Genomic DNA, 27,640 nt, shown 5'->3' with positions numbered 1-27,640 from the left:
GGGTCTGAAGGTAAAAAGTTCACACCTAAGTGTTCTGTACCCTGCAATCACTATACATTGTGAAGTCCCTACTTGGCTCAGATGAAATGGTCTCAGGTAACCTTGTTCCAGCTTTCTGACTATGAAAGCCGGCCAACTGAGAAGCTGTTACCTTCCAGAAGGAACGACACGCCCCTCACTTATTCAGACTTTCATCACTCACAACCGTGCACCTGCCGATGCGCTTTGGAACCACTGACCTATACATTTTTGTGCTAGTGTCTTCATTGTGTACCCTATGCTAACCTTCTTCCTGCACCTTAGCAAGTAATTATCATTTGTTTGACTCAAGGAGTAGGTGTATCTGGCCTTACCCCCGAGGGTACCTACTACTATCCGTCAGTACAAAGATGGTGTAAGCCTTCTAGTGACTGACTGGATCAAGTAAGAAAAACAAACAAACAAACTCTACTTTTCTCTTGCACACAGCAGGCACTTAATAAACGCTGGTTAAACTAAGGACTTTACTCCTAAACATAAGTCATCCCCACAGACTAGCTCTAGCAAAGGCAGTGTGAAGAGGGCGTGGACAAGGCATTTTGGCAGCAAGGCACAGAAATCCATTCAAATACATCTGAGTAAAAAGGAGACAAACAAAAGGACAAAGGTGAGTGGCCCAGAAACAAAATACAGAAAGCACAGCTGAGGCTCACAGGTCAACAAGAAGCCACTCTGACTCTCACCTCCTCTTTGGGACCACCTAGTTTCACACTGTTGTCTGTGCACACTTCTGCAGTGGACCCCAGTCCTCTGACCCATCAGGACATGGTCCACACAGGACACCCAACCACGATGGCCTCTGCTCACTTCTGGGAGAAACTTCATCCGCTCACCCTATGGAAGGAGGAAACTAACATCATGAGGTGTGCTGAACATTCTCACTTGGACAGCTGGAGCACACCAAGGCCATTGCTACAAACAACACAAGCTACACTGAAAAATGAGATGCCCCCCAGAAACCAGAATACACAGAAATATTAGTTGTAAAAGCTTTATTTCAGGACGGCTACAGGATGGAATTTCACAGGCATACAATGAATGTATAGCTCTAAATCACAGTAACATTGAATTAAAAACACTTTATCTTGTACAAAAATCGGGCCTGAGAAATTTTCATTTGTATTTTAATCTACTTCTGTTTCACATTATAGCAAAGAGTACACGTAAAAACAACAACACAACTGAAGAGAAACAACAGCTCAGATATCAAGAGAAATGATTTCTAGCTGCACATTACTTATCTTGAGGTCACAGATCTGATAGCTGCAGTTGAAGATCAGGAAATAAGTTAGAGGAAGGTACGTGAACCACGGAAATAATGTCACAAACGAATGCAACCTAGTTCGTTCATTTTAATGCTACAAAGGCCTCTCAAAGCCTCGTTCAGATGGTGTTTACTGTTATTTGCCATACAGTGTGCTGTAACATGATTTCCTAACCTCATCACAAATTAGAGGAAAGCTTTTACAGGCAGACACAGAAATGACAGATAACAGCGAGGGGAAAGAAAATCTCTAAACACCACTTAGGAAATCAGAGAAAACACATTTAGAGTTATTCAGTATAGGAGATTTAACAAAGAATTAAAAATTCTGAAAGAATTAAAAACATAGCTAGGTGTGGTGGTGCATGCCTGTAATCCCAGTACTTGGCAGGCTGAGGCAGGAAGATTGCTGTGAGTTCAAGGCCAGCCTGGGCTACAAAGAGAGTTCAAGGCCGGCCTGAACTGAATAGTGAAATCTTGTCTCAAAAAGACACACATACACAAAAAAAAGGAATTTAAACATAAATGATGATCCTGAAAAGATTTAATTATCTTCAGTAGGTTCTGTTTGCAAAAGTAGGAAATATATATTAAATTGAGAAACAGTTCCATGTCAATGGTTGAAATAAAGAAAAAAACATATACAAATTAAAATAACCTTGAATCGTTTCTCACCATGCACCCTCTAATGTCTGTTAAGTAGAAAATGATTACATACATATGGCTTCTAAAATGCACAACATAATTCATATAAAAAGAATACAGCACCTTTTTAATCCATGTATGATTGAAATGATAACACCCTTTCTGGTAAAAGAATCTCAGTCAGATAAGGATAAGTTAAGTCAACATCTCTCTGCATAACAGCTTTATACTGTGTCTTCAGTGATCAACTATATTGACGAGTGAGCCCTCATGACTGTAAAACCTTCTTAAATGACAGGAGACATGGAGATGAAAAATACCTCCACTAAATCAGTGTTTCTGAAAATGTGGTTGATGGAACAGAAAACCCAAATCGCCCAGAAAACTTCTTTCAAAATGCAGACCGTGTACCCTAAGTGAAACTGCTAAGTCAGAATTCCAGGGGAAGGAAATAAAGGCCTGCATTTTTGCACCCCTCCCTAAGGATGCCTGGTAAACATGGCATTCTGAGAATCACCCAGGACACCTTCCCTTTGAAGTGAAGCCTCAGCAACCCAGAAGGGAAGAGACCCGCCAGGTCTGTGAATCAGCCCTGCCCACTCTTATCCCTACTGTGCCCAGTAACCTGCCCTCCTATGTCCACATTTCTTATACTACACTGTAGATAACATCTACAAAATACACAGAATTTTTAAAAAGCTGCCGGGTATAGTGTTGCAAGCTTGTAATCCCAGCACTCAGGAGAAGCAGGAGGATCATTATGAGTTTGAGGCCAACCTGGGCACATAAGCAATTTCAATAGCCAGTCTGAACTGCATAGTGGGACCCTGACAAAACAAACAAACAAACAAAAAAAACTAGCATGCCCTAATTAATTCTAAAAGGTCTGTAGGATTTCTAAACCACATAAGTGAAGCTGGATGCAATAAATGCCTGCAGGGGTAAAAATACTGAGGAAAAGGGTTTGATGCAGGTCCAGATTACTTGGGAATGAGGAAGAGCATGCATCTAAAAGCAGTTGTGGAAGAAAAGCCAAATGGAGCTATGCCCAGATTACACAAATGCAAATCTATTAAAAGCTGGCTGGGATGTATTGCCCTGCCCGTAACACCTTAGAAGCACAGGCTGAACGTATTGGCTGGCAAACATGCGTAGCCAGTGGAAGGTTTCAAACAATTCCCAATTTGTTGCCAACACATAAAATGAAGAGATTTCTTTTTTAAAAATGTTTGTCTTTTCATGGAAAATTACAGAACTAGAAAAACCAGCCACATAGCCACACAGCACGGGAGCTGAACAGCAGCTGCTCGCTTTCTGCCTGGCGTGCAGTCCTGGGGGTCTCTGCAGTGGCCCTGGACTGCTTCACCCTTTAAACCAGCTACCTTGTCCCTGCAGGCATTTGCCTTGGCCACCAGGGCTTCAAGGAATCAAGCACAACTTTGGCCCCTCTGTGCCTCACTCTACTTCTGATTTTTAAAAATCCCACTAGAAAGATCCTTTCCTACCTCAGCAATGTTAGGAAGAAATTAAATAATAGCCGCAATTACCTGAAATTTGTTTTAGAGTCTCCCCCTGAACTACCCATTAAAGCCATCTGGAGAGTTTTAAAAAATACTGATACCTGGGGTCCATCCCCAGAGATTCTCATTTCTTAGCCCTGAGATCAGGATAGCGTAGAATATTCCCTAATGGACAGCACTGTTAAGAACTCTGACCCTTGGAGAGAATGCAAGTTGTTAAGTATGAAGGGTTACAGTCCAAAGATGCACATCTGACATGAATATACACTTCTCAGATGAAGAAATACAAATGGCATATAAATACATGAAAAAAAGGTTCACCATCACTGGTCATTCGAGAAATGCAAATTAGAACAGCACTGAGATTATCAAGAAATCAACCAACAACAAACACTGGTGAGGCTATACAGAAAAAGGAACCCTTTCCACTGTTGGTGAGAGTGTAGACTGGTAAAACCACTGTCAAAATCAGTCTGGAGATTCCTCAAAAAAACTAAGATTAGAGGTCTCATTTGACCCAGCTATTCTCCTTCTGGGTATTTTTCCAGAAGACTTGAAAACATCATACCACAGCGATATATGTGCACCCCTGTTTATGGCAGCACAATTTGTCATAGCTTAACATTGGAAACAACCTAAATGCCCATAAACTGAGGAATGGGTAAAAAAAGATGTGGTATATTTTTACAATGGAGTACTACTCAGCTATAAAGAAAGATAAATTCGAGGCTTTTATAGGTAAATGGATGCAACTGGAGACTATACTCATAAGTGAAATAAGTCAGACCTGCATGTGTAAACATCGTATTGTCTCCCTAGTGTAAGAAACTGAAAGAGCCAGGCATAGTGGCACATGCCTATAATCCCAGAACTTGGGAGGCTGAGGCAGGAGGATTGTTGCAAGTTCACAGCCAGCCTGGGCTACAAAGTGAGTTCAAAACCAGCCTGAACTGCATAGTGAGACACTATCTCAAAAAGACCAAAAAAAAGAAAAAAAAAAAGAAGAAAAAGAAAAGAAACTGGAAGAGTAAATAAGATCCAAAAGGTACAACAGATATAGTGAAAGGGAAAAAAATTGCTCAAAAGGAAAGAACAACTGGGATGAGGGAAAGGAGAAAAGAAAGAAAGAAGGGGGAAAAAAATATATATATATATATATATTGTGTATATATATATAAACACACACACAAGATAGCTAAGATAATGGTACTACTAACTTCTATTGGTTTATTGAAAGGCGCAGTTAATGCTTATTTCTTTTTTTATCAGTCTTGCATGCCTATATTGAACAAGTACTTCGAAGATAATAATACACAGTATAACAATCATTGTTGATTTTCTATCATCCTGCTGTGAAATTCTGTATCATTTTAATTTTTTATACTTTAAAATAAAAAAAATTTTTTTAAAGTATGAAGGGTTATGTTTATTCCAACATCAGTCTCCAAATGCAAAGTGCTTGCCTCTGACCTCATAATTCACATCACCTCTTACTTTGGGAGAAGGCTATTATTCCAAAAGCCTGCCAAATGGCATTTACAAACTGGAAAAGAAGGTCAAAATATATTCTGATTTCTACCATTCATTTTTCCCTCCAACACAACTAAAGAATAAAACACTAAGGAAATAAAGGGATATTATCCCAAGAGACAAAACTCAGGCAGCACAAATAGCTCAAATAAAATAAGAGAAGGCTCCCAGTGGCAGCCTGGTAAGAAAAAGTACAGTTGCTTTGAAATTCATTGATGCATTAAGTAGAAAAATTGTCAAATATTTAAAAAGAACAATTTCCCCAAGACTTTCCAGTAATGGCCCAATTTTTATCTTAAGAAAATGAATTCCAAATTATTACCTCTCTTCAAGCTTTCTGTTAGGTAGAGTGTGTTTATATTTTGGCTTCCCATCACGGGAAATGCAAGCTACTGTCATCTAATTTTCGAACAGTAACACCACCTTCCCTTACAGTTGAAAGCTGTATCTTCAAAATAGTTTCACATAACAATCTATTTACTGGGCTTCCACTAGGCACCAGCAAGCACAGAGTTAATCCCATCACATTTTATAATTTTTTTAAAAAATGAGCTTCAGAAAGATTTAAAATTATGTTCCTGATCACTGAATAGTACATGGCAGTGCTTGGATTCAAACGCGTATCTGTCTGCCTGACTCCAAACCCGTATTCTGCAAACTAAACTATCTTGTTTAGTTGTCACAAGCCACGGCAGAAAGATCTGTGCCCAATATCCCAATTTTCCCAGTTAAAAAGGCAGTGGAGTGATCTGCTGCACATCACGGAACAAGCTAGAAGGAGCCATGGCAAGAGCCTGCCCTCTCCTCTCCACTCCCTGTTCTTCAGAGGATCAAGCCACAGGTGATGTGTCACATGGTAAAAGCTGTAGGGATAGCACTTGTGTATCACCTCTGGATAGAAATAAATTCTTGATTTCTGACAATCTTAAATATATGGCTTAGTTTCAACACAGGTCTGACACAAGCTTGTCTGTTCCCGGTCCCCTAAAAGCACATATCAGGGTAAACAACTTTACTTGTTCCAGAATCTTCTCATGAATCCTATGAACAGTGATGTTGATAACACGTGAGCAGGACACTTCTGCAGAACTTGATCCTGCCCTTCGCTGCTCTGACACCATCTCAGATGACCAGAAGGACACCCCGAGGAGGACTGGCACCATCTTACATGGATTTTCCCTTTATTTGTAAAATCGTAAAGAGACTGCATCATAAAACTCCAGCTAGAGGGTCTCATTCCCATGAGTCCCACGGTGTGAACAGGCTCCAAGGTAAGTGTGTCATTTGATGTCTTGAAGGATAGTGTCCTCTTCTTTAGACTGCTGACACTATATCCTCAAACCTGTACTCCAGGAACATGCCGATGTTGTAGCCAAGAGGTGATTTTCGAAGAAACAAAGGAAAAAAAAAGCAGACATGGATACAGCTCCCCTGCAAGAGAAAGCAAACAGGTTTTATCACCTAATAAACAAGTCTTGCCAATCAATACTTATTTGCTCTCTTTTCTAAAGCAACTCCTGAGAGTCACTTGAATTTTATCACTATGGATAATTCTTGAAGAAATTGCATTCCTACCTCCTAATGATCTTCAAACCAAGCAAGCACCTCACTTTATTAAGTCCAACTACCAGAGGAACTGGTTCAGAGAGGAGTTTAAGATATAGTTAAAATTGAGGTCTTAATCATTGCAGTGTGATAGAAACTCCACTATGTTATCAAACCTCGGCAAGCCCAGTCTCTCGCCTGCCTGCGGCAAGAACAAACAGATGTCAGGGCTATTTGTTTTATTCAAAAATGACAGGAAATCAAAAATCTATCAAATGGATGTGTCAGGAGCAATGCCACAAGCATATTGGTTAGTGAAATTTATGTGCCTCTATTTTGGCTCATGACAAAAATCACCTTCCAAGCTTTCTAATTTTCAAATGCCCACTTAGACATACAGATCAGAAAAATCTAGGAAGTTATCATCAATAATAGGTACCATATCCCAACTAGTCATAATCTGTGTGACTTTAAATTATGCAAATTTGAGATGGCTTGGGACATAAAATATTAAATAATCTTTCTTCACACACATTTAGGCAAATTCCACAAAATACCTTTTAAAAATTGCAAACTGCAAAGTCCCAATGCTGGCATATTGAGTAAATTGTAAATAGCACCTATATTATGCCACAGCAGAATGCCACTTTATGTGCTAACAAAATGCCCATTTCTACTCCATTGTATATGTGCATTGGAACTTTATGAGCAATTTTAGTGACCACGGTTGCTCATATTTTAGCTCCATTGTTATTGTTTAAATACTCATTTATGCCTTACAGTAGCATCATCTAAATCTTCACAAAGTGATAATGTTAGAATTAATGCAGGGGAGATAAACTGTCAAACTATAAACTTCAAAACAGAGTTAAGGTGTGATTAAATGTTGCACTTTCAAAATGTCAACCATGGTGGTCCATGCCTGTCAGGGAGCTAAGGTAAGAGGACCTCAAGTTTGAGACCAGCCTGGGCAACTCAGTGAGACTTTTCCTCAAAAATTAAATTAAATTAAATTAAATTAAAAGGGTTGGGGATGCAGCTCAGTGGAAGTTCAGTGCCTAGCATGTGTAAGGCCTTGGCTTGATTCCCAAGTCCTGGGGAGGGGAGATCACCACAACAAATTTAGAATCCTAACCCAGGAGACAATAGGCTTTTCCTTTAACAATCAAACAGTTACTATTTTAGATTTATTTTGAAGGCTGTAAGGTCTCTGTCAAAAATATTCAACTCTGCTGCTATTGCTTTAAACATCATCAGAAACATAGCTATATTCCAATAAAGCTGTATTTATGGAAGCACACAGCAGTCTGGATTTAGCTTACATGCTATTAGCCTTCCAACCTCTACTCTCTAACAATGGAACCCCCATTCTTTTAATGCAGCATTTCACTATCCATAAAAGCAGTGGTACCTCCACCTACAACAATCCCATCTTTTCCATTGGGCTACTTTTGAGAAACCAGAAAGTTCCATCACAGCAGAAACTTTTTAAGCATCAAAAACTTTGAAAAAGGTCAAAACACAGTGGTGGGTGACGATACGGTGGCAATATGGTGCAACACCAGAGCCTCAAATTTTCATGTATCATACTTGTGTCCAAACTCACCACCTGTACACTTAAAATTGGCTGATTTAACTATATATAATATCTCAAGTTGATTTTGAGAGGAATTTAAAGCCGCAGCAATAGCCTTTGATTTATAGTAATTGTAGATGTATATGCTTGAGTGTACTTTACATTTGCTCCTCTGAGAAAACCAGTCATGAGTTTTGAGAGTTTGAATATGTAAACAGTTCAGGAATTCTGCGGCATTCACTGCATTAAGTGCCACTGCCCTGTATTAAACTCCTACTAGCATTTAGACCTCAACTGCTTCACTTCAGAGAAAATAAGTTGCTTTTTATAAACAATGCAAAGTCCTGAGTACATGACTTAGCCCTCAACCACAGTAAAAAAGAAAAAGGGGAAGAAAGATAATCTAGGACCACAGGTAATGCTGTCAATGGGTCTGATTTACCATCTTTACTAATAACATTTTAAATCCAAACTAACTTAAAACACAAGTTGAAATAGCCATGTCTCTTTTTAGTTTGTGTTTGCTCCAGCTTAGAGCCTGTGAGCCTTCAAACAATCAAAACAGAAGGCAAATAAGAGGCAGGATGGGAAAACAAGAGAAAAGGTATTCGAGGAAAATCAATCACTCACCCAACTAACCCAGTTAGCCCAACACACACATGACAATTTTAAAACCTCAGCTATTAGTTTTCTCAACGCCCTAGCACTGAATCTGTCTTCATCCACATATGTGTGAACTCATTCAAAGTCATCCTCAAAGTGTGCTCCAGGATCCAGCAAGAGTACCACCTGGGAAGCTGCCAGAAACAGAAGCCCACCCCAGGCTCACTGAATAAGAACTCTGGGAGAGATCCTACTATTCTATGCTTACCAGATCCTCTGGATGATTCTGATGCTTATTTAAGTTGCATAGTCTCTAATCTGAAGTTTGAAAACCAATCATATATACCTTTCCTATGCGCAATGGTTGATGCGCTGTATCAACTTGAAAAATTTAGAAGCTTAATTAAGTGACTCAGCAGATCTTCATCCTAGGATGTAAAGGACATGCCCTCACTGCTCTAGGATGCTGCTCACTGGGTCAACTTGAGAAGCTTAGAAGCTTAACTAAGTATCTCAGCAGGGGGCCAGGGTCCTCACTTTGTAAACATCCTGAGTCTGTGCAAGAGGAGGGCACGGAGATAGTGTGCATGCTACACCCACCCAAGAGCGGGTAGCCTGCTTACAATATAAGGGAAGAAAAGAGACTTGCTTCCCTACTTTTGCTCTTGTTGCTGTCTTCTGCCACCATGAACTGTTGCCCCTCTGCCATGCCACTGTGCTTTGGAGCCAGCTGATTTTGGACTGCAACCTCTACAAACTGTGAGCTAAATAAACCTTTCCTCCCTTAATTTTAAGCATTGGATATTTTGTCCCAGAAAAGAGAGAAAAGTAACTAAGACACTAAGTAAGTGCTGGCCCCTCATTTAACACTGACATTAGAACTACACCCACCAAGGAAAGATGGAATCCATGTGCAAGTTCACATGCATGTGAAGTACTGAGCCTCACAAATATGCCAGCCTAGAAAAGCAGGGAGACATGGCTAAGTTCTGCGCCATAATTTTAAAGAAGTGGGGTGGACAGTGATCAAAAAATACAGTGAATGTTTAAAATTTTTTAAAGTGTATTGCAGTAAATTACATATTGCCACTAATCACCCTCAAAATATGCCTCCTTGCTTCAAATGCACTTATCCTACCATTCTTGCCACTTTCTGAAGCTGTTCTGCAAGTCCTCTTTTGTGAGTGTCTATCTGGTCTGTTACATAGTGGCCTCAATGTCCCAAATTGATTCAAAATGTTTACCTTTAATGGTCATTTTGGCTTTGGGGAAAAGTCAGAAATTGTACAGTGCCATGTCTGGTGATCAAGGTGGGCGAGGATACACTGTAATGTTTTTATGAGCCTGTCTTTCCATTGGATAGCTCTGTTATGGTTTGTGTCTGGGTGTCCCCCCAAAGCCTCATGTAGTCATGGGGCAGGCTTTTAGAGTTTGACTGATTATGAGTGTGAGAGCTGCACCTGCCCTGGGGTGGATAGTTTGCATATGTAAGGGAGAGGAAGAGGCTGCTTGAGGCCATTCCGCCCTGGTGTGTGCTTGTTGATTCAGCTGTGTTCTGCCGCCATGAGCTGTAGCCCTCTGCCATGTGCCACTCTCTGCCTTGTAACTTGCCAAGTGTGGACTGAAACCTCCACAAACTGTAAGCGAAATAAACCTTTCCTTCCTTAATTTTGGGTGTCAGGTATTTTGTCCCAGCAATGAGAGAAAAGTAACCAAGACAAGCGCACAGCAGCAGCATGCACTCTATTTTTATCATACCATATAAAGACACTCGCAGAAGAATACTTCCAGAACTGCTTCAGAAAGTAGCAAGAACAGTGAGATAAATGCATTCAAAGCAAGAGGGAATATTTTGAAAAGGCTTAATGGCAATGTGTCTTTTGCTGTAATACCTTTTTTAAATTTAAATATTCACTATAAAGGACATCCACATATTCAGATTAAATTACAACATTTTACAAGAACCTGCATATACCATGCCTGTACTAAAGGAAATTATCTCATTTAACCCTTCCAATAATATTTAAATCTACTAATATGTAAGTGTACAGAAACTTCATGTTAATCAGAATGTACTTCAACCTGCAAACAAGCAGAAATACAATAATTCTCCAACTGGTGTTTACATATAGGCCTGACTAGCATACTTTGAATGCCAAGGTACTTGGATATATGAGTGTTCCTTTTGTTTTTTTTTTTTTTGTTGTGGTTGTTAAATGCTCTCAAAGTTCATTGTGCACTGCAGTACTTTTAAAAGACCAACAGAAGGTAATTCTGAATTACTCAAGGCAATATTTGCTATACAAAACTTTTACCTTCCCTCAAATGTTAAAAACCTAAGTCCTATAAATTTTGTAAGGTGTAAATCCATTATACTCATTCATTTTGGCATTTATTTTTTTTTTGAACTTTGTCTTTTTATATAACAAAAAAAGAAGATTTCCTTGATGTAGACAGTAGAAATTAAGAATAGGGGAGAAGGACTTTACAGTTTCCCACTGTTAACCCTACACTACTTGCCCCAAACTAGAGGTGACCAGTTTCAACCCTGTGTCCATGGTAGACATTGTTAATTAACTCAAGGTGCTTTCACCCAGAGCTTAAGGATTATTCTTTTATTTTATATAGACAAAAAAAGACAAAATTTGAAAACAAGATGATAGGAAATTAACAAAGGTTATTATATTGCATATTGTTATCTTCAAAGTAGTTGCTCAGATTACCAGGTACAGGCATGCAAAATTGATCAAACAATATAAGTACTAACTGTTCCTTTCAATGAACTAATAGAAATTAGTAGTATAGTTATCTTAGCTAAAAGCATTTCAGGCAGCCACTTTTGAGCAGAGGAAGTACAGATATAATGTTGAATATTTTTTACTTTGGACCAGAAAAGTTTTGGAGTTCATATTTTTTCAGAGTTCAAAACATTTGTAAATTTAAAGATAAGCAACAGGAAACAAACAGGGATGGAGACTTTGTGGAGTTCAAAAGGGTATCTAAGGATGGGGGAGACTGGACAGCTGGCAGCTCAAAATGAAGTAAAAAATGATTGAGATGCAATATTTATATGAACCAGTACCCCAAAGTGAATGTAATTATTATGAATTGAAAACATATACTAATGGAAAAAAGGATATTTGTATATATATGATGAAATATTCTAGAAAAGAGACCATACTATAAACATGAAATTCATTTATATTTCATATATCTTATACTAGGAGCCTGCATGTAAATTTATATAGTATTTTTTGTGTCCTGGTGTCTGACTGCCACTGATCACGTAAGTCAGGTATGAAATTTTCCCCTCATGGCATCCTGTTAGCACTCAGAATGTTTAGGAGTATTTATCTTTGAAGTTTCCAGATTAGAAATGCTCAACCTGCATGACTAATAAGATATATTTGTTTCACTAGCCAATCAACATGTTCGTTTCTTCCTTCCTGCTCCACTTACAGCTTAAAATCTCTTCTTTTATTGTTCTCAGAACAATAAAATTAAGCCTCCGTTAATCCTGAGCTGCAGTCTTTACAAATCTATGCCACTTTGAGAGACCCAACCATGGTAGACTGTGCTGAACAGTTTCAACAATTTGAATGTGGTTGTAACCCAGCACGTAGTACAAAACTGCTCTGAAAATCAAAGAACCAAGTAAATAAAGGCACTGAAAGATAACAAACACCTGTGAAATAGTATTCTGCAGGAATAACTGGGAGATGTACAGCATGAATAGCCCAGGGAGGCTGATGCATAATACCACACTATAAGCATGAAGACACGGCTCAAGTAAATGATTCTGATTTGCTTCTGGTACTCACTGGTGATTCTTTATTTGGCTAAGGGGGCACCACACTGTTCCTTCAGCAGCGTCTCCATTATTCTAATTCCCTACGGAGAGAAGAAAGAAAAATCAAAATGCATACTTCACAGACAAGCATTCTACATTTATCACAGCCCTTCCCTTCAAGGATCCAAGTTACGACATGTATTCAATTCAGGAAAGTAGGATCACAGTCTTCCCTTATGTTTTTTTTGTTTTTGTTTTTGTTTTTGTTTTTTATTTTAAAGATAAAAGGAGGAAAACATTAACAGACATACAACATTTTACTTCCCTTATGTTTTTATGGTACTGTATCCAGAGATATCACATACACATCTCCAGATATGCTCGGGACAACTTGGGGAGACAGGCAGAGCGGAATCTAGGATCTTCACTTTTAACATAAGAAATCAGCCCAAGAGAAGTTTGGCAACTTCTTAAAAGTGATCCAGCTCCTAAGTGGCATTGCCAGGCTGGAACAGCAGCACTGTTAACATTTGCTGACTGCTGACAAATGTGTTGGTTTCACTGTCAAAATTTTGTGTGCATGAACGTGGGTCACGGGTGCTGTGGTACCCGCTGAGACCCCCTCCAGGATGGAGGCACTCCCTCCCCCACCTACCAGGGCTGTGGGCTACAGCTATCCTCGCCCCAAGGGAACTGCCTCACTGAAGTCATGTCCCCTGTCTAGGAGGAACACCATCCAGAAGTGGATATTAGGCCTGGGTCCCTTACCTCAATGAGACAACTGTGCAGGGCACCCCACCCCCACGCCACCGCTCTCCACAAGGTCAGCTGAGACCTTAGCTGCACCTGCATCTGCATCTCAATTACCATCACCTCTTTCCATCCTCCTTCCTCCACTGCCCCCTGCTCCTGACAGCCCTCTCTTATACACTCTGCATGCAAATCTCCATCTCTGAGCCTGGGTCCCTAAAGCTAGCCTACATCACCTTGCTTGATATGCACAAAACCTCAAACAAGTATCATTTTTAGCCCCATTTTACTGATGAGGAAACAGACACTCAAAGAGGTTTAAGGAATTTGCCCAATGTCATACAGCTACCAAGTAATGAAACCAGAAATGCATAGGCACCCTATGCTGTCAGCAGCACCCCCCACCTTCCTGTACAGTTTTTCATGACAGTCCGTGCCAACCTGCCCACCCACCTACCCTGTGCAGAAAATTCTACCCTGGAAAAGATAAAACACCACATATGCTTTTCTTCCTTCAAGGGCAAGTTGTGCACACCAGAGAACTGACTTTCAGATAGAAAGAAGTAGAATGTAATTAAGAGGTAGGGTCTTAAAAACCTCAACACTGGATCTGGGAGGAAAGAGACCTGCTGTTCCCAAGAGGCCAAAAAGAAGTTTAGAGAGAACAGTGATGAAGGGAACTTACAACAGTTTCCCAGGTCCCCTTAAGGTGAATCTGACTTAACAGAACTAAACCAGGCCCCAGAGCTCTATGCTTTTAATAAGAACTTATGTGATGCCTTTCAGACGAAGCTGGGCTGAGTGGGCCAATAGGAAAAAGGTACAGACTTCCTATTGGGGTTTGTTCTGAGCCAAGCAAGGGATGCGGATGGGGAGTAATCAAAGGCATTTCTAGAGAACACAATGAAATATATTTAACATCAGAGTTGTCTGAATGAGGTCTGATTCCGAAAGTTGTTCAGATTCTGCCAGAGCCGATACTCTAAATGCTGCCAGTGTTTTGGAAGGCAAAGACATTAAAGAATTTTGAGAGATGCTGAGCTACAGGAAGCACTGGTTGAACCAAAGCAGCACACTGCAGGGCCTGGCACTGTCACTAGAGCCAAGAGATCTGGGTCCTCGTCACACCTCCACCAGTCACTCTGCTGGGGACCTTAGCTAATCATTTTCACCATGGCCACATAAGACTAAAGATACCTGGGGACTATAAGGCCAGTTGGCTTAGTGTCCTTTACACCCAGCTGCCCACCAGAATTAGCAGGGAAACCCACCAAAGCAAATTCAGACTCCCAAGCTCCACCAGTGACTCAGTAAGAAACCCCAGGGCTGGGGCCTCAAATCTGTATTTACAACATGCTTCCTGAGATTCCAAAACACAACTAGTTCACATACTAGGATTTGTAAAGAGCAGCTTTATACAACCTCTGAGATCCCTTGTGTTATGGTTTGCGTCTAGATGTTGCCCAATGCCTCATGCAGTCATAGGAGCCGGTTTTTCAGAGGTGACTGAATCAGGAGTGTGTGACTGATTCATAGTGCAATGGGATAAGAGTGCTGGCATTAAGCATAGGTGACTGCTGGATCAGTCCACTGACTAGACTGGCGCCACCCTAATCCTGGTAGACTGGATACAACATAAGAGAAAGAGGCTGCCTTCTTTCTCTCTTTTGTTGCTTTTGCTGTCCTCTGCCACCATGAATAGTTGTCTACTCAGCCTTGGAGACAGTGGATTATGGACTGAAACCTCCACAACCTGTGAGCTAAATAAACTTTTCCCCCCTTTAACTCTGGGTGTTGGGTATTTTGTCCCAGCAACAAGAGAAAAGTAACTAAGAGAGCTTGTAACTCTGCTGGACTGGGAATTGATAAAATAGGTTGTCCTTAGTAATTCTGATGAGGTAGTATGTACTATATATTCTTAGTGCCACTCTCTTTTTTAAAACAAATTTGGGGAAAAGACACAGGGAGGTGAATCAAAACCTGGATCATGGGCTGGGGATTTAGCTCAGCGGCAAAAGCGCCTGCCTGGCAAGCGCAAGGTCGTGAGTTCGGTTCCCGGTACCGGAGAAAAATAAAAACAAAAAACAAAAAAAAAAAAAAAAAAAAACAAAACCTGGATCATGCTCTTTCTGATCATTCAACAATAAATCCAATTAACAAATATTTATTATGTACCTACTACAATACATGTGCTGGAGATTAAGTCGTGAACAAACCAGACAAAGTCCCCAGCCTTATAAAGCTCACAGTCTAGTAAATTCCAGAAAATTTTCATTGCCTTGTTTTGGTTTGGTTTGGTTTGGTTTCAATGAACCCCTGGACAACAAATAAACACCCTACTTCTATTTTCATGAAGAATAAAAATAATCATAAAAATTCATTTTCCATTTTCTTTTTGCAAGACAGGTGCATAAATCTAGAAGTTATCTTTAAATCGAGAAAAGCACACTCCTTCCTAGGGAAGTGAGAATCCATGTACTGTCCTCTCCCATCCATCTAAATTAAGACCGCTACCTTTTACTGGGCTGAACACTAATTGACATAAGTGAAGATGCTGAGGTTTGCCTTGGGAATTGAAAGACGTTATTTACCGAATCAATTATGCTCACAAGGTGACAGTTGGTTTTTCTCTCCCTCTTTTCCCTCTCTCATCCCACTTTAGTCTTTTTAAGAATAGCCAGAAATAGAGGGTAGAGAATGTGGGCAGGGAGAGAGTGAATTTAAAAAGCTAACAGGGAGGCCAACCATTATTTAGTACCTCTCTTTGATAAGGAAGAACCAAATCAAATCCCAATCGATAGAGTTCTTTCAAATAAAGTTCATTCCAACACTTAAATCTCAACCCCCAGGAGAGCAGGCTTAAAGGGGCTAAATTTCCACCACTTATCACACAATGATGCCTGAAATGCAGAACAAACATTAAATGGAAACACCTTTACAGATATGGCTTAAAAGCTTTTCGGACTGACAAACCATAAACCAGCTTGATTTTATTATTTCTTTCCCCTCAGAGAATTTCTTTTCTCTATTACAAGGCTATCTTTCTCCATTTGTCAATGTACAGATAAGTAAGCTATCTCACAGGCTCATTTCCCTAATACCAGAGCTGGGCTGCCCAAACTATTCCCACAAAGGAATCGCAGAGCTTTTCGGATTCAAAACATTTCACCAATTCCCACTCTGCTTCTGAGGAATGGCTGGAAATTGTGGGAAAAACAAAGCTTGTCTTAAGAGGAACGGAAATAAGCTAGAACAAAAGATGGCTACATACAGGCAGTATATTTATTTTGTTATCAAAACAACGAGGCTTTAAGAAGCTCTGATTCACCTAGGAGGCTCCAAAGAGTAATATTAGACCTTACAAAAATTACAGAGTTCTAAAGCAGATCTCAAAAGGCACATCCATGCCTAGCACTTAACAAGAGAGAACTGCTCACTTAATTATGATGGTGATGAAGGACTGGTGTTAAAGACACCCCCTGGAAATAATGTTTCCTGGAGGGTCATGGCTTTGGAACAAATATCATGAACCGCACCAGGGCCCACAGGGTATGTCAGGAACTGTGCTGACAGTGTGGGGCACGGGGATGGATAAAGGACATGATGCCCCTACATATGGGCTCATTGGTCTCTTGGGAGGAAATGGAGGAATGAAAAATATGTGAGAGACAAGGCAGCCTCTGAGAAGTGCTACAACCTACACAAGAAAAAAAAACAATGGTAAAAAGGAAGTAGAGACTAATCTTGCGGGAAGGGAGGACTTGGAGCAGGACTGGAAAAGGAGAGACGTGGAGGCCAAGTCTGGTCTGGAGTGTGACACACAGAGATAAGGGAGAAACCCTGGCAGAAGGAGGCTTAAGAAGAGGCTCGAGGGTGAGACCTGCATGCAACACTCTCTCCCCATCAAGCAATGGCCTTCCTGAAGGCCGGGAGAGCAGATAGCCCGAGACAAGGCCAGTACACTTCCCACCTTCCCACTCCCACCCCGACACACTGATTCCCACCTTCGTTCTGCTCTTACCTAGAAGAGACAAGAGCACATCAGATCTCCCTGTATTTAATCACAAAGGGCACTGTAACAGCAATCACTCTCTTAGAGAGAGAGATCTGGGGTCACGTCCAAGCTAGGTGTGAGAGCCAGTGCAAGATCCTAAATTCTGTAAGCCTCCAATTTGAATTTTGAATAGAAGTGGTAGCATGGGTTTGTCCTAATGAATTAGTTGAAATAACACATAATTTGGTTATCCCAGTACCTAGCATTAAAATACTAGTTTTTGACCGGGCATGGTGGCACATACCTATAATCCTAGCACTCCAGGAGGCAGAAGCAGGGAGATCACAAGTTAGAGTCCTGCCTAGGGAAGTTAGCCAGAACCTGTTCTCAAAATAAAAAAATGAAAGGCTGGGGCTATGTGCAAACCCCTGCATTCAGTCCTGATGACTGCAAAAACAAAACCCACCAATTTCTGATAAACAGTAAGAAAACACATGTTCTCCATGCAAATCTCTTCTGTAATCATCTGACGCCACCAGAGAGTACACATTAGTAAGTTGGGAGCCTTCTCTATCTTGTTCAAGATGTATTCAGTAGAAGCACAAAGCCTTGGGACACAAAATGCAAGCAGTAAATGTCTACTAAATAAATGACCGACTTCATCAGTCAGCCAATCAATCGCCAAGAGACACACCTACCACTTTTTCCTGTTGTATTATTTTCTGTTTGTTGTTTGTTTTTTGGGATAGAGTCTTGCTAAGTCGCTAAACTGCTCAGGTTGGGATCAAACTTGAGGTCCTCCTGCCTCAGCCTCCCAGAGTGCTGGGATAAGGTGCTGAGAGTCAGGGAACAGAATTTACTTAAATTTGAATCTTATTATGTACTGCAGAATCTGACCAGAATACTTGTTCAACTATAAAACTAATTACCTGATCACTCCTGCGTGTCAGACAATGAATGTGAATTTCTGAATTACAATACAATCTGCTCAGCAGTTAGCATGCTTGAAGTGTGCTTGAGAAGGTCAGCATATGAGAGGTGCTGTGGGAGACAAGGAAAGAACGAAGGATGAAAACACGAAAGAAAGAAGAGACCGATGCAGAGAACTGACAGCAGAGGCGAGAACTAACGAGTCTTGGATCAGCCAGCAGGCATTTAGGAAGTGAGAGGCTCCCATGAATGTTGAAATTTGTATTTTAAAACCACTAACCACTTAATAAAAAGATCACTCAGGCTTAAGGGTGCAGGCCTATAATCGCAGCTATTCCAAAAGCTGAGGCAGCAGGATTGCAAATTTGAGCCCAGTTTGGGCAATTCAGCAAGACCCTGTCTCAAAATATAAAATAAAATAAAGGGCTGGGGATGTAGCTCAGGAGTTCCAACAAATGCATCAGTTTTACTTCAAAGACCTCCCTTTCCCTTTGAGTCTAATGTTTCCCTCACCAGCCACAAGCACACAGGCCTGCGTCCTGCTCAGGGAACACGTTCAGTTCCTTCTTCTCCCTCACGGTGCTGAGAAACATCTCCAGGTTTTTCCAAGGCTGGATAATGACCAGGGAGCTGCTTGCAGTACCAGGTCTCCACTTACTCAGCGCCTGCTCAGAGGGTTATCTCCTTCACCTGGCCACACTGGATAGCACCATCCAGCATCCATCCAGCATCCATCCCTGTTAAGCGAATCCCATCCTTATAAAATATTTTGTGCTGCCTCGCACTCACAGTAGAAGCTCCATGAAATGGAACAGAGACCTGGCCGGTGCTTGCTGCTAAATCCCAGCACCTACACCAGCACGCAGCACAGACTGGGCATCATCTGGAAAGGAAGGAAGAGAGGAAGTGGGGAAGGGAGGAATCTGCACCCAATGTTCTCATCAAAAGAGGAACAAGAAGCCAAAGTCTGCAAGAAGAGATATTTTCTCACAATAGAGCACCTTTTGATCTGATACTGTGTGACTCTTAAATTCAGGGCTTCCTCATCTATACAACTGGGGTAACACCAAATAACACATTAAAATCTACTGGCATGTACCGTGTGCCGAGTACTGTGTTGAACACTTCATCTGCATGACTTATGTCATCCTTCCACCTGCCTTAGAACATTATTACCCTTTCTTTTAGATGAGAACAAAGCTCACAGAAATTAAACATCCTGTATCCTGTCCAAGATAAATCAGGTGTGGCGACACATGCCTGTAATCTCAGCACCCAGGAGACTGAGGCAGGAAGATCACAGCGAGTTCAAGGCCAGTCTGGACTACATAGTGAGACAATATCTCAAAAAAAGTAAAATAAAATAAAAAACAACCCCAGCCAAAGAAACACACAGTAACAACACGGAGCCTTGACTCCATCAAGGTAATCAGAAAGCTGAGAACCCAGGCTCCTGCCACACAAGCTACAACAAGCCCAGCACCTGAGGATGAGAATGTGAAAATGCCTTTTAAATGCTGGGTACATAGCAAAATTTGCTTTCCTCCCCTACTGGCTCTGCTCAAAAATCCTGATAAACAAATCAGATATTTTTGTCCCTCTTCCAAATAAAATGTCATGAATCTTAGTGTATGAACCAATATGGTATCTAATCACATCTACAAATTATTTTAAATAGAATCCTTTTCAAGTAGAAATACCCTTTTACAATGTACTGCTTCAATATGACTTTGCCATAGTGGCTAATAGACTTGTGAGCAACACTAATTCATTTTTATTTTCATTAATAACCCAGAATCTTTAGGCATAACTACAGAACATTAAACTGGTAACAATAATTCGGATATCTTTGCTTCAGATTATAAATCTCTCCCTCTCCTTATGCAGAATATTTAATTCTCATCGCTTGTAACAGAAAAGGCTATATCCCAGAATAATAAAATCTAAAAATGGGAAAGGACCTTAGAGCATCTATTCCAGATAGGAAACACTCAGCAAATGATTGAAAATGGCCCATGATCAAAGAGCAGAACGAACGGTGACAAAGTCATTCCTATATGGCCAATTTCCCAGTAAAACCTGACCTGACAGTTAAGCCACTGGTACTTTCTTTGTATTTCATAGTGACTTTCCCTCTTCTCCATTATGACTCAATTAGTCTGTTTTCATTTTGAACCTTCAAAACTGTTATCAGTATATGGTTTTATTTTGCACGACTCAGATTTCCGGTAAAATATAGCTTTTTCTTAGCACTAACCCAGGCCAGACTTGGCACTACACCCTATCTGGGGAATTTTTGGTGAATGATAATCTGCCACCTGCTCAGAAACCTCCATTCCTGGGACACTTACTGCTCCACATTCCAGCTACGTCAATCCTTCCTAATTGCAAGACATTCTCCCTGACGCTCAAGCAGAGCTACTCCGGTGCCCGGCACCAGGAACCCCGGAACTGACTCTCAGCTGTGACAAACTAAAACATAACATACCAGTTTCCTTTACCATTCATCAAACCTAAGCTCAGTCGTAATTTCTCCTTGATTCTTCCCTATTCTGAGAAACACAAGAATGAGCAGCGTGCTTGTACCTTTTACCAACGAAATGTTTCTAAAAGAATAAATAAATCTAACTGATGCCCAGATAATAAATAAATCCAACAGATTCCCAGAAAATTTCCTTTTATGTTTTATTTCTACCCTTCTCCTCCCAGGTTCATGCATTTCTATGAGCTAACAATCTTTTCACGCAGGGCAGTCACCTATGTCTTCAAATCAGGCATTTCCTTTGAACAAAATACAATTTCCTAAAGCTGTATTTTAGTCAAAAATCCATCTCACCAAATTTCCACACTATCAAGGCTAATGATAATTTATTATGGCTTTATTACACGCCAAGGCTTTACCGACATTATCTCATTTAACCCGCCCAACAGCCCAACAAGGCAAGACACTTCACTTTCACCATTTCCAGGAAAGGAAACAGCCTTGGAGAAGTGAAAACCTTGCTTAAGGTCTCACAGCCCAGCAGGTAGCAAGCATAAGATTTAAACCTGGGTTTCTCCAACTCGTTCCACAATGGATACTTTGCCTGTAAAATGGGTAGAGCGAGAATATTTCCTCACAGGAGTTCTCTTAAGGGTAAAACTAGACAACATATAAAGCTACAGGCACACACAACATTCCATTCTCCTGTGGCCTAAAGAGCAGTGGCTGACTTCATGTACTGGGTCTGCCAAGGGGCCCCTCGCAACGGGACTCACGCCAAATGTCAGCAGAAGCTCATCTCATGCTTGTTCGTATTCCATAAAGTGCTTTTCACTTGCTCTTCACAGCACTTGAGAGTCACTAATGCTTTTAAAGAGCTGAAATATCATCAGGGGGAACCAGCTTTCCTCGATTACAGTGCTCATCAACAACAGAGACAGAACTAGAGTCCAGGTCCAGAAAAAGAACTGATAACGGAGCAGGTGAAGGCCTCCATCAGGCTGTGCTAAGTGCGTTGTACACCCATGCCTCACACCTAATCTGCCCTCACTCATTTAACCTTTGCACCCAACCTACCCTCACCCAACCCTCATACTTGATCTACAGGTTAAGACACATGAGGAAATGAAACTCCTCTAATGCTCACACACAGTCTCCAAAGCAGTCACACAAGGAAATGTAACTCAGAGCGCTGAAAAAACTTGACCAACAGCACCCAGCTAATAAGTAGCAAAACCCAGATTCCTTCACACCTAGACTTTTGTGTCTTTAAGCCCTCAGTACACTGCCTCCTTAAAAGCTGTGTTTATAGTGTTCACACTTCAAACTATCACAAAACATGTCAATGTAGGCATGGTTCTCCTGCCATCTTGAAGTTATTTCCACCTACATCTAGGTGGCTTTAATTTTATAAATTTAGGGGAGCCAGATGACACCAAATGACATGTAGTTCTTCCTTCCTTTTTTTTTTTTTTTTCGAAACAAGGTTTCACTGTGCAGTTCAGGTTGGCCTTGAACTCACTGTGTAGCCCAGGGAGGCCGCAGCCCTCCTGAGTTGCTGGGATTATAGGCATGCGGCACCACACCCAGCTACATGCACTTCTTGAAAGTTCCCTAAGATCAAAAACCCCTCACCACATCTCCAGCTGGACTTTCTCTTACGTTTCCACCAGGTGAAGCTTGCTCATAGCTGGAGAACCAAAAGACAAGCATGTCCACAGGAAGCACTTTGAATACAGTCTATCCTGGGCCAGGGATATAGCTCAGTGGCACAAACGCCTGCCTGGCAAGGGTAAGGTCCTGAGTTCAATTCCCAGTACCAAAAAAAAAAAAAAAAAAAAAAAAGTATCAAATACAGTCTATCTTGATTAGAATTTCCCAATCTACTGTTTAACACTGACCGGAAAATCCCTTCACTTCCTACTAAAGCACTTTTGGTGCTACACATGATCATCATTTCTCGAGGCCGACACGGTTAGTGAACAACTCGCAGCCAGTGTGCCAGAACTGACACCAGCAACATCAACACACTTGCTTGCTTTAAATTCACATTCTTCACATCAACTGTGAGGGTGCAGAACAGAAAGTCCATGGAAAGTATAAGAAGTGATGCTTCTTTAACACTACAAATAGACCACTACAATTGGATTAAAAGCTACATATCAGAAAACTAATAAATGACTAAAAAAATTCTCCATACACAAATAATTGGCTAAAGATAACCTGCTGTTTTTAGGTCAACTAGTTTTGCAAAGGAGAAAAAAATGCTTTATAGTACTTATAGCTACATTTTTTTAAAAAACTCTCTAACTTCATAATAAACTGTTAAATGAAGAGATTAACAAAATGGACAAAATGGTGACATCGTTTGTACTTTCTAAAATTCACTCTACTACATCAATTGCTAACTAAGTATCAAATATCATTGGTTAATACTTACAATCATATCCTTTATATTGTTTGGTCTCAGATATACTCTCCCTGGATTAATAACTACTACATGGATGATGTTCTCAATCTACCAGCTGTCTTTAATGTTAGGTAGCAGATTTAATTTTTTCCTTCAACAAAAAACCTAAAGCTTATAAAAAATATACATTTATACATCCTTGGTGGAATTGCTTTTAAGAACCACACACTGTACTCAACTCCATCTGTTTGGAATCTGATACAGAATTCTCAAGGCTGAAGAAGAGCTCCAATCTAAGGCTTGTTTGGAATTTGATCAACCAATTCAAGATCTCTGAGAAATTATTTGATATACTGGGTGAAGTAAAAGGGTGGATTTCTACCAAAGTAAAAGGAAAGAATTTTAACCAGGTAGCCTGGTCAGCAAGTGCTCAAACTAAGGGTCCGAATGCCTGTTCTGAATCTGGATATAGCCAATTTATACCGGCGTGATCTTGGGCAAGTCAATGTACTTATCTATGTACTCTCATCCTTAAAATGCTATGTAAGTACTCATCACAGAGAACCTCTGAACACTGAATAAGGTAATGCCCACAAAGCACTCAGAATGACACCAGGAGCACAGAAATATTCCCTGCACTCAATAAACACTGTTACCTTCCCTCTGTCCCCCATTCAACACAAAGCTCCTTTGCTTTTAAAATTATTAAGATAGACTAGAAAATAAAGAAGTCTCACTACTTTTTGTAAATATGTTCATTTAGTCATGAAGTCAGTGTATCTTTGGAACACTGACAGTGAGCCAGGATGAAGTGGTGAGCCTAACAAAGAAACTGTCACTCAGTGAAGGAGACAGAGAATACACTAAAAGAATTGCGACAATTGTTACACACAGCTAAGAGAACTTCAGGTAAGCCAACAGTACAAAACATAAAAGATTCTATTTATGAAAATGTTTCACGCTGTGTTACTTGTAATGGTGTAAACTAGAAATAACTTCAATGCTCAATACCAAAGAAAGAGTGAAATAAATTATCATATAACTATGAAATATTAGGCAGTCATTAAAATGATAACTTTGAAATTATGTCATTTTTCTGGAAGGCATTTGTGATTAAATATTACTTGAAAAAAGTAAGACATGAAGTACAAATACCGTAGTGATGATTATTTAAAACATGCAAATAAAAGGCAGGAAATTTGCCAATTTGGGATTTAATGAAAGACAGTGATCATTTATGGAGTATTTAATATACAAAAAGGTATTTTAAGCACTTCCTTAAGTAATCTCCTGTAGTCCTCGTAAGGGAGACAGTATTAGTGACAGTTCAGTGGACAGAAGTTTAGTTCACACACACCCTCTGGGGAAGGTATTGCAACTTCATTAAACCCAGGCTGGGTTGACTCCAAGCACTAACATTTGTCTATAATGTCATAATGGGAAAAAAAATAAGTTTTTGCTTTTAACATCCTTACATTTTCATTTCTGAATAATCACAGAACTGATCATTTGCTGTGTGCCAGGTCCTGTCCTAAGCATTTTATGAATACAACTCATTTACTCCTCACAAATACTCTAAAAAGTTGGTTCTGATATTGTCCTCATTTTCCAGGTGAGAAAAATGAAGCATAGAAAATTAATCAGTTTGTCCAAGGTCACACAGCTGGTTAGTGCAGGGTATTCTACTGGTTTCAAAGGAAGCTGGGGCAAAAGAACACAAACAGCTTGACTGGAAATACAGTTTTAAGCATTTATGTGAAGTAGTATCTATTCAAAAACACTTAAAAGTAAGTTTAAAAAAATTGTTTAAAGATCAGAAGAGTCTTTTGGGAGGAATATAAAAATTTCTTTAGATTTGAATCGTTTCAAAAACATGAGATGATTAGCAAGTAACAGAAAAACCAGTAGGTTCTAACAAATGTTAAAATCTTTAAAAAATAACAAAAGCTATGTCCCACTAAAGGCCACTGATCAAGAAAAAATTTTAATTATAGCCTTAAAATTCTACTTAATCCGGGAATCAATATGAAAGGAGTTAATTAACTCTGCAAAAACCACCATTGTCTTCACGGAGGAAATTCAAAGAAAAACAGTTTAGTGAGAATCTAAGAAGACAGCTAGCCCAGGAAGAGAGATCAAATTCCAGACAGCAAGTGGGATTCAAAAAACCTGCAAGTGACGTGAAATATCACTCCAGCTAACCTGAGTTCATAAACACAACGCTGCTTTTTTTTTCAGTAATAAGACGCAGCCACTGCGGCCTTCCCATTACCTTCCCAGGGCTCTGCCCTCTGCCCACATCTGCCAGCACACACACACACACACACACACACACACACACACACAAACAGACCCATCAGCAAAAGATGAAGTCTATCACAGAGTGAGGAGTCAGGATAAAAACTCAGCACAGGCGAAAGGAGGAGAAATGACTAAGAGGGACAGCTGGACACTTTAGAGAGCTGAAGGAGCTTTTAATTAGTATGCTGCAGGGCTTAAGTACACAACTACAGCGTGACTACTGGATGTACCATTGAGAAATGAAATTACCTTTCCAATTCAAGTAGTTCTATCCAGAATTTTTTATTAAGCTCTAAACTGAGACAACTGAATGACATTTTCTCGGTCTTTCTGATCAAACTAAGAGACTTAATTTAGCATAAAGAGCCAGGCTAGATTCCAAGCCCAGTTCTACAAGTAATATTTTTGACCCACAACAGATTCTTATCTATTTCACACTGGGTGAAATAGAGGCACTATTTCACTTAGTCCACCCAACATGCACACAGCCCCCATTTTTTTCTTTTTGGTATTTCAATGCAGGCTTGCCAGCACTTTATCAGCTTTTAGTTCTGTGCCTGCCTTAGGTTCATACAAGGTAGGTGAAGATTTACAGTGTCACAAATTCCTTTTTCTTTTTCATTGTCTTTGAACTTAACAGAATGATAGAACAGGCTCAGAAAACTAATACATTGGTGGCAAATTCCATGTAGTACAGTGAGGAGAACACAGTTCCCAGATCTCTAGATACCTGGTTGGTAATGAGAGTAGAGGAACAATTAGAAAAGCAAGAAGTGTAAGGAAGACAAGGTCACTTTCTTTACAGTCTAACACGTGTCTACATCAAGGCCATGTTTACATCCCATGTTGGTGGTGACAGGTGAGTTAGTTGTGTTTCACGATCTAAGCTCTTTGGGGAAAAGACTCTGTCCCTCACAGCGGAGTCAAACAGAACAGCAGTTTGGCGTGTGCTCTGAGATAGGATCACCTGGATTGAAATTTTAATTAAAATAAAATTTTAAAAAATAAATAAATAAATAAAATAAAATTTAAATTTGCCGCTTCCTGGCTGATGACTTTGTGCAAGTAATTTAACCTCTGTGTGCCTCCATTTCCTCATCTGCAAAATGGAAAAGTGGGAACAACAATCTTTCTTTCTTTCGGGTGACTATGAGGAAAAAAGGTTTACAAAAACCATAGTGTTTGGCTTATAGTGAACACTCATTAAATTATACTGCTATTATTATTTTAACTGGTCTTCCCCATAGCTTCCAGGACAGTGCATTTATAGAAGACATGGATTAAAATAAACCAACACATCTATTACTAGGCAGACTAAAAGACAAATAAAAAGCCTTGGTGTTTAGAGACTAGGAAAAAGGAGAAGACAAAAAAGTCATTGCACTTCAGAGTTGAAAATGACTTATGTAGTTCAACTTAATTTTACAGAAAATGATAGCAAAGCTCAGAGCAACTAAAACAAGCAAATTTGCCTTTAGAAAGCTCTAAAGACAGGGCCAGAGCCCAGGTTCCACAATCCTGGCTGGGATGGCATGTTCCTCACCACAAAGCTCGGAGACATGCTTTGTCCATCCCCACACACGTAATGACAGCAACACACCTGGAGTTCAGGACGTTACTTTCTGTCATTTCAGGCCAGAGTTTATCTTCCCAGCCTTCATCTAGTTTCAGAGAAGGCATGTCCCAGAATTTCCACTGGCTGATTGAAGGGATTCCTGAAAACTTCACTGCTGAACAAAGTCTATTACAACCCAGATGAATTCAAATGAGGCATCAAGGGATTTGGGGATTCCTAGGCCTCAGTCAAGGTAAAGGCAGTGATTTAAAGTCAGTGGAAGGAACAAACACTATCATCACACACAGAATACTCATTTGCTCCTAGATGTTTTCCCTGCAAAGGTTGTTTCATGAGACTAAAACTTATGAGGCAACAGTATGAGCAGACCTGATTTGGGGGTGCCGGGGGCAGCAGCTACCATGATTTAACTTAGCCAGAAATAACTCGTTAAAAATTAGAATTCTTGGTAATATTCTCAGGCCACCTAATGAATAAATATCAACTAAATCAATCTATTTGAGCACGTAAGAGTGGGATTAAAAAGTATTATCATAGAGGTAAGTTCAGAGCTGGGAAATAAACCCTCTGGAACTGGAGAGAGAACATATTCCATCAGTTCTTTCAAGGAGTTCAAGTAATGTAAAGAATGTTAAAAGAATTCAAGCATTTTTTTTTTTTTTTTTTTTTTTGGTTTTTCTCCGGT

The 27,640-nt window shown here is 40.1% G+C and overlaps 1 protein-coding gene across 1 annotated transcript in view; it reads right to left on the bottom strand.

The window, feature by feature from the left end:
- Positions 1–4,826: 4,826 nt before the first annotated feature.
- Positions 4,827–27,640, bottom strand: part of Prelid2 (PRELI domain containing 2) — an 82,473-nt gene continuing 59,659 nt past the window's right edge. Inside the window, exons 6-7 of the mRNA XM_005380687.2 lie at positions 12,544–12,613; positions 4,827–6,429 (exon numbers count right to left, since the gene is read on the bottom strand). Coding sequence (XP_005380744.1) covers positions 12,554–12,613 — 60 coding nt within the window. The 3' untranslated portion in view covers positions 4,827–6,429; positions 12,544–12,553. The remainder of the gene's footprint in view (positions 6,430–12,543; positions 12,614–27,640) is intronic.

Source organism: Chinchilla lanigera, unplaced genomic scaffold (assembly GCF_000276665.1).
Source record: "Chinchilla lanigera isolate Chin_1 unplaced genomic scaffold, ChiLan1.0 scaffold00014, whole genome shotgun sequence".
Taxonomy (NCBI): Eukaryota; Metazoa; Chordata; class Mammalia; order Rodentia; family Chinchillidae; genus Chinchilla; species Chinchilla lanigera.
The sequence above is the reverse complement of the archived record's forward strand: the minus strand, read 5'-3'. Positions and strand labels throughout refer to the sequence as shown.